At 44.9% G+C, this 7,977-nt stretch overlaps 2 protein-coding genes across 2 annotated transcripts in view; both read left to right on the top strand.

Annotated features, from left to right (window-relative positions):
* The window catches only part of AGTRAP (angiotensin II receptor associated protein), a 9,953-nt gene extending 7,965 nt beyond the window's left edge, over positions 1–1,988 (top strand). The window contains exon 5 of the mRNA XM_026053681.1: positions 27–1,988. Within this exon, the coding sequence (XP_025909466.1) occupies positions 27–133 (107 nt within the window). The 3' untranslated portion in view covers positions 134–1,988. The remainder of the gene's footprint in view (positions 1–26) is intronic.
* Positions 1,989–2,779: 791 nt separating this feature from the next.
* LOC112959527 lies at positions 2,780–6,971 on the top strand. Its single transcript, XM_026053549.1, has 2 exons — positions 2,780–2,880; positions 5,092–6,971. Exons 1-2 carry the CDS (start codon positions 2,805–2,807, stop codon positions 6,969–6,971), a joined length of 1,956 nt encoding a protein of 651 aa, XP_025909334.1. The 5' UTR covers positions 2,780–2,804.
* Positions 6,972–7,977: the final 1,006 nt, after the last annotated feature.

Raw genomic sequence — 7,977 nt, 5'->3', positions numbered from 1 at the left:
GCTTGTTCTTTTCTGTCTCCATTCAGGCCTTGTCCGTGCAGGTCAGGACCGTAGCAGCTATGAGCAAATCGACCATCAGGGTGCCTCTCCGCAGTGGCCTGATGCAAGCAAGTCACCCCAGCAGCCGTACTGAGGCCCTCATCTGGACCTGCAAACCTGGAAGCAAAAGATGTTTCCTTGCCCWGTCCAGCCTTACGCTCCTCCCGTGTCTGTTCTGATGGAGCAAGATGTGGTACTGGCCAAACAGGAGAGGATCTGAGTTTACTTTCTTCTGCCTTCCTGAAGGTCGAGCAGATGCATTCCTACAGAAGATCTCAGAGATGCCATGCTAAGTGCTGTGACTCTTTGTAACCACAGTATATCCTGTCTCCCTTCCCCTAAATCTCTTTTCTGTGTGAGTGGAAGCCCTTTCCACATTCTACCATATCTTGTACTGAGTGTGTCCTTCATTATTAAGTAAGGGAAGCTGCCTTCAAAAAATACAGGAGTTAAACCTGCTTTTATGAAGAATACATCTCCAGGAAACATCTGGGAGTTCTGGGGAACTGGTTTTGACTGTATTATTTGACCAAGATTTATGTTGAGAAATCCCCATACTAAGTACAGTGGTTTGYGTGCAGCTGTCGTTGGTGTAGAAAAACTTACTGGACCTGGATGTTGCTTGTRCTTCCAGTACCTTGTGTGCTCCCAGTACCTTCCAGGTTTATTCACTGTTGTCTGTACGCAAACTGACTATCGCTCAGGATATTAGAATGACCTTAAAACGACTGTTAAATTTAGGTTGTAGATGCTGTGCCTTGAAATGTCTTTTTGCCTTCAGTTGCAAACAGAACTTAAAATGTTACATTTTTCTAAGAAAACTATAAAATGAACACAGTTCTGTGTTTTAAAAAAATGACTGGTCACATACCTCATTTGAAGATGTTGATAATTTCTGATGGGTTGTGACTATAGCTGGGGAGACTGGGAGCGTCATTACAGGAGGAGGTTCTACAGGATTTTGATGGGTTTTAGTCTAAATTTTACTCAGAAAACTAGTGGGTCCTGCACAGCAGAGCATGGTCAGTGAAAGTGGACTAGTAAACTAAGATTGGTAGAAAAGGTGTCCAAGAGGTTTCCTTATATGAAAAAGAGCATGTGAACATTAGCAGAGTAAAAACACTAGTGCTGCGAAGATGTGTTTTTCTGARGCAGGTCAACATTTGAATTATACATCTGTTATACTACAGTTGCATTTCCCTGACAAGACTGCTGCTTCATTAACTCTTCAGCGACCATGAGTCCCTATTAACTTTAAGCTTTAGAACCACAATACTTGTATGCTGAAAAACAACCAGTTTTCTCCCACACTGAGTTTTGTACATTAAATATGAAAAGGTGCTTTAACCACTACACAAGCAATGCAGTGATCTTTTCCTGTTGTACCTGAACCATCGTCATTCTTGCTTGCACCAAGCATATTTTAAAGGCCACAGAACTGCAATAGCCTGATTTATTTCTCTGAGTGTTGTGCATTCATTTTGCAGGTGACTGTTGGCACAGGCTGCCATGCAGTAGAGCATGCAGTAGAGGACTAGCAATGAGTCTGCTCTTGTGAGCAGAGGGAAGAATGAAGATTAGGTAGACAAAAGTTGGTGTTTTTGTGGAGTTGCTGGTTTGAGTGTAGTGCAGACTTTTATGTTCAGTTAATATTTCTTTAGGTCTTTTTAGCTCTACAGAAATGTACAGTGGCAGTACTGGTCCCTGAATATCCCACTTAAACAGGCCTGCGGGACTCTGTGAACCACACATTAAAAATGCTTTTTGTAAATGTAATGCTTTAGGGAGAGTTGCCTGGACATGAAGGATTCATAGAATCATTATAGAGTCATTATGGTTGGAAAAGACCTTCAATAGAGCTCAATTTTAGAGGCCTTCATGAGGCCTTCCCTGACATTTTCCATTGCAAAAGATRCTACAAAATCTGTAGATGTCTGTTTAGCTGATCTGCTGTGCACACAGAATTCAATGGATCTCACAGCTCAGAGAACCCAAGCATGGCAAAGGAGTTGATGAATTAAGGATGCCGGTTTGGGGCATTAAATCAGAGAAATGATGATAAAAACCTGGCCTCTYTACTGGCTTCTAACAACTGATTCATTTCTGGCAGGCAGCTGCTGTTTAGGCAGGGTTTAAGGCGAGTGCTGGTGTGCTCTTAGATCCCTACCTGATTTAGCGCGGTCCGTGGGGGTTCATTAAGCCCACTGCCGTGCCSAACACCACGGCCTGCCTTGCCGGCAGGGAGCTGCCACCAGCGCTTCTCCACAGGGCTGTCCGCTTGGGCTCACAGTGGGGGCTCCTCAGCTGGGTGTGCGGCCAATGCGATGCTGGGCTGTGATTTTAATCTGCCAGCTGTTTGAGTGAGCTGATGCCTCTCTAAAATTAGAAATTAATAGTAGAGGCTTTTTTTAAAAAGAAAATAATAATTATAGAATTATATAATAAAAAGAATTCTATAATAAACAGAAAGTCTGCACCTAGCTCTGTTGCTGCCTTCCCCCCTGCCCTTGAGGGGGCGCGCGTGGCTTGTGGGTGGGGCTTGTGCGCGCTGCTGACGGTCGCCCTAACGGTTTCTAACGGTCGCCCTAACGGTTTCTAACGGTCGCGCTGTAGGGGGCGCTCCCCGCAGAGGGTCGCGAGGGCACCGCGGTCCCGCCGAGCCTCTGAGGGACGTCGCTCCTTGCCGCCAGTGTGGAGCTGGGGGTTCTCCCCACTGTTTTGGGGGTGGCCCTGGCTCTTCTGCCCAGTGCTGTTGCTGGGACGTCATGGCAAGTTTGGGCCGGGCAGGGGGTGACAGAAAGGAAAATGTACCTCCTCGCCTGAGGCGCTGCTCCGGAGGAGGTAAACAGGTGCCCTTTGCAGGTACTGGTGGGACAGGGTGGGTGAGCTGCCCCAGCCTGCTGGGTTCCACATCATCYGGGCTGTCTTGAGGATGAGGCTTTAATTAGCCATGGATGAGAGCTGCTTTCCTGTGGCCATCTGCAGCCCCAGTGACAGGCGGTGTTGCTAATCATGGGGATAAGCTGCTTACAGTGACCCAGCTGGAATGAGCTCATTGCTGGGGTTGGGGCATTAATGAGGAACAAAGCTCCCGGTTTGCCTTGCACTCAGAGACACAAAGAGATCTTCGTCCAGTCCCTGAGGTTTTGGCTGAAGGGAGCAGCATGTCCAATGATGGTGATCGGAGTGAGTAACTGCAAGGAGAGGTGTGTGAGCACCCCAGAGAGCGTGTGGCTTGCTGTGAGTGGGCATGGGATGCTGCACTGGGGTCCAGTGGCGCATGCAGCAGCGATGCCAGCTGAGAGCAGGCCTGAAACAGCTTCCCCAGGCTCAGCCTGCAGAGGAATGGTCCTCCTCTTGACACTGATTCTACTACATCCTGTGGTGCTGTCTGGCTTTTGGCAGGCGATGTGTAAAGGATGTTCCTTCAAAGCTGTTCCTGAGCCAGCTGCTGGGACAGAAACTGCCCTCTGTACAATTAAGAGGGAAGGACTTGTATGTGCTCTCTGGTCTCAGCTGGACAACAAACTTGGCTAGAGGCCAAGTATTTGATGATAGGAATTGATGATTCAATTTTTAAGACTAAGCAGCGAGTGAAAAGCACTGTTTCTTAGGTTCCTTATAGCATAATCTTAAACAAATCATTGGTCTCAGCTTGAAATGTGAGATTGATCTGTGTTGGTTTGCATGAATGGGAAGGTCAGCTTTGCCTACGTGCTGCTTATGTGTTCRTTGTCTATCTGTTATTGACAGCATAATGATAAATTTCATTCACTTGGAAGACCTTGTTGGTTTACTTTTCAGGRACTGTACTATTTACTTCCTTTTGCTTACAGCAGAAGTACTTTGATCAGCTTCATTTTTGTTAACTTAATTGGATTTATTTCAGTCTACTAGCATTGTGCTGCAAAATGTAAATAGCAAGCATGTGTAAAAGAAGTATTTTAGTTGGGAACATAAAAGCTAATATAAAATCCATTGCTCATGAATTTTGCAATTTGCAAATTCTGTAGCATGCCTTAAATATCTCTTTTGGCCTCAGAAAAAAAGACTTTTTGCAATCCTGTTGCCTTTTGAGTAAGATGATCCACCGCTTCAAAGTGGTTGCCTCAGAGTTTTGAATGGTGATTTTTGGAAAGGTGAACAAATTTGATTTTTCAAAGATGCTGTTTCTTTCTCATCTAAACAAGACCTGAAATTAGGAACAAATCAAGTGAAGAACAGCTCCTAAAATAATCCTAGAAACCTCTTGAAAAGATAAGCATGCTGAAGAAGGCAGCAAAGCTCTGGAAAATTTGTTCATTTTAAATGCCAAGTTCAAATTCTGAGGCGGGGAGGGAACCCAACATGRTCTTTTCATTGGTAATATGTTTAATGATGTATGAAAGACAGTTACAGCCATTCCCAAGGGTAACTGCAACACCGCGTGACTRTCTCCTGTCACCTCAATAACTGAGCCTGCTCCTCCGTTTGCAGTGATTACTGACAGCATTTGTATTTGAGAAGGACAGCAGGTTATTTGCATTTGCAGGGGGGACTGAAGCTAGTTCAGATGTTTCTGTAGAGAAYGAAAAGTTGGAAAGAGAAGGCAATTTAAAAGAAGACCTTTTGCTATTCAGGTGTGTTTGGAAAAAAAATGACTAGATTCATATGTGTGTGTATATATATACATACATATATGCATATAAATCCTTGTGTAGACCTAGTTAGGTGTAAGTATTCTGGGAAAGCAACTATGGAGTCCTGGGTCTTGGCAGGAGGGGAACAGGAAGCTCTTTGGGAGGCTGCAGGTGACAACGTAACACTGAAAGTCTTTCTTTTCCTGTCTTTCTATTGAGAACAAAGGTTGTCCCCTTTGATCAATCCTACTCTGATAGATACAATTACTGAGAAATAGGGAAAGAGTAATTTCCATTTTATGTTCAGGGCTGAAGCAGAKGGGTTAGAGACAAAAATTATAAGGAGAATTCCCAAGGTCTTTGGAAAGCTATGGAAGATGTCACGAGGAATGTGCATACTCCATTGTTTATTTTTCTTCTTATTTTTCTTCAGAGCAAACAAATATTCAGAAGAATGTGAATATTGATCTGTTTTTGAGTGCTAGAAGTCAAGTAGACATTTCTCATCACTGGCACGAGCCTGCTGCATTCAGTGTAGATCACAACCAGAGAGCAGGACAGAGCCGGCTGTGTACTGCACCTCTGCCAGCTGGGGAGAGAAATCTCAGGCTGATACAGACTAATCTCCCCTGCCCTTCTCAGACACTTCGGGACACCACCAGCCAGCTCTCCAATTCCTGCTTCCAGCAGCAGAATAATCTCTGCTCGAGACTGCAGCAGCACAGCTCTAAGGATTTGGCTTATAGCACTCCCTGTCTTGCATTGTCAGTGCTCCCTGCTGTGGATCTTCCTTGGAGACCCTCTTGCCTTTATGCTGATAGTTTAGAAGGAAGAAGGAGTGAGAGTGTTTGCCTCCCTCAGCAATACCATCAGAGAGCAAAGACAGGTGGTTGCTGCTCCATACATTCTAATTGCCATTTTTCGGAAAGAAGGAACAAACATAGTAAATATCCAGTGGACAAGCAACAGTGCTGGTCTCTTGCTGCTTCTTTTATGGCTCATGGGAATCCTTCACATTTACCATCTAATACTGTAGATCCCCTTCTTGGGAACAAATCAGTGGAACACCTGTCTTTAAGCTGCTGCAGGGAAAGTGTGAACTCTTTTTGTTGTGCTTCAGCCCTTTCCTTGGGAGATCTCAGGCCATCTAGCCTGGCAGAGTCTTTTCCGAACTCTGCCTCCCTTCAGTCACTTCTCGATTCCTCACAGACTTCTGCCGATTTGCACTGTTCAATCCAGAGGCTTAAACAGGAAGCTGTTTGGATGGGGTTATGGGGCTCCCTCCCTCTGGAGCCCTTGCGCTCTCCAGCAAATAGCAGTCTGTGCTTTTCTCATGATGATTCAGCTCCTGGTGTCCTGAGCTCAGGAGAACAGCTAGCCGGAGTAAGTACCCATGCTGCTCAAGCGAGATTGAAATGGAATGTCCCATTTGCTAAAGACTGGAACCTTGGTGCAGTGCCAAGTGACTTTTGTTGTGCTGAACCTGCCTCTGTCTCTCACAGATACAGACATACTGACTCACACATGTGGAGAACCAAACTTTCAGGCAACATCCAGCAAGAAACCCTCTCTGCTGCAGTGGGCTCTGGCTGGCTAGTGGATGCAGAAGCAGATTCTTCCTGTAATTGTTCCCCTTGTTTCAGATACCAGGCAAAGTCAGCTCTGGAAACTGGAAGGTTTTATGTTCACAAAAGAAATCATTCTTCTGAAAAGATATTTAAAAGAGAAAAGAAATTTGATGGGACACACCCACGTGCTGTATTTTGGAAAAAAGACTTTCCATCCAGTCTATATCCAGAAGGTCTGCAGGTGGCACTGGAGAAACAGTTAGAGGGTGCTCAGGTGAATGGTGGTGTAGCCATACATGGAACTCCAAGGGAAATGTGCATGAGAGTCACTTCCCCTTCTGGAGATAGAGAGTTTGGGTCAGTCGAGCAGCTTGGTATTAAATATGTAGAAGTCAGCACCTCTGAACCTCATGGTGAATCCAGCAAAGAGTTGCAAGAGATGTGTGATACTAGATTGCAAGCAACCAGAAGAATGACTGTAGTGGACAGCAGCAAGTCCAGCCCTTTCAGTAAGCAGGCTCAAACAATCTTTGATGAATTTCCTGACATAGATAGTGTGAATCTGAACAGAGAAGGAGGAAAAAACAAACCTTCTTGCCAGCACAGAGGGAGGAACTGGGAACCTGACACCAATGTGGACCAGTCTGGAGGGCCTTCTGTGGAGAGAAGTGCCAGCAAACCACAGTGTTGGGAAGAAGGCAGCCAGATGCAGGAAACGGTGTCCCGTGAGGTGAGAGTGTGCTAACTGTGTAGCATCCCCCTTTGCAGCTCCTATTTGTGCTAGTGTCCATGTCTTGCTATAGGTGCAGGGTTGAGGTACAGCAGTAACAGGGCTACTTGGTCTATAATTTCCTGCCACTCAATGGTCAGAATCCCCTCTGCAATGCACACATCTCTCTCACATGCTGCTTCTCAAAGACTAGCATGTTCACAAGGCATTTACATTCCCAAGACCTATGTGTGTAAGGGAAATATTAAACTAATTTTATCTGGGAATTGTTGCAAGGCTGTGAAATTCCTGTTTTGTGCTTTTCCATGTCTGAAGTGGGTAAGATGATTCACATCATCTCTGTTGGAGGGTGAAGGGCAAAGTCAAGGTACCTAACACCATGTACAACCTGAGGCTGGTCTGTTTGATCTCCAGCCAGAATGATATGTCCTGCTGGGCACAGACAGATCCTTCATGGGATGAATAGTTATGTATATTACTGTCTTCTCTCTGCAGATCTTGGAGAGGAGCCTCTGGCCTGTGAAGGGGAATGACCAAAGGTAAAGGAAATCTATGTGTTTATGTGCAGATGTGCTGGTAGTGTCAGAGGAGAAAAAGTGTTTGAAAGGTATTAAGGAGCCAAGCTTTGGAGGGCATTTGGTTCTAGGAGTTAACCTATATTATTCTATCATGGTTGGCTCATGAGCATCATGCATTTGTTTTTCATGGATTGCCACATAAAATGGAATATACTCTAAAAAGTAGTTTCTGTATTATTTATATTAACCTTCCAATTTCAATCTTGGGTGTTACTAGCAATGGAAAGGCATTGGTATCGTAAATGCTGCTTTTCAATGCAGTGGTTTGCAACTTTTCAGTTGCATGGTTAGTGACAAATGAGAGCGGGGCTTATACATGAGATGGGATTCAAAAATGTGACCTGTGGAAAAGACATGAGATTGCTACTAATTTAGCAACAGAGAGGCCTTAATTTGGTGTGAAACTTAAGGTCTTTCAGTCTTGAGAGACAGCGATTTCAGGT

Source organism: Nothoprocta perdicaria, unplaced genomic scaffold (assembly GCF_003342845.1).
Source record: "Nothoprocta perdicaria isolate Ctin4 unplaced genomic scaffold, notPer1 scaffold_117, whole genome shotgun sequence".
In the NCBI taxonomy this organism is placed as follows: domain Eukaryota; kingdom Metazoa; phylum Chordata; class Aves; order Tinamiformes; family Tinamidae; genus Nothoprocta; species Nothoprocta perdicaria.
Note: the sequence above shows the minus strand (reverse complement) of the source record. Positions and strands in the feature narration are given on the sequence as shown.

What these genes read in the sequence shown, in the direction of transcription:
- LOC112959527 (XM_026053549.1), top strand. Translation starts at nt 2,805, where the DNA reads ATGGCAAGTTTGGGCCGGGCAGGGGGTGACAGAAAGGAAAATGTACCT. An exon ending in GAGGCGCTGCTCCGGAGGAG is followed by an intron (nt 2,881 to 5,091) that starts GTAAACAGGTGC and finishes ATTTTTCTTCAG; the next exon opens with AGCAAACAAATATTCAGAAG.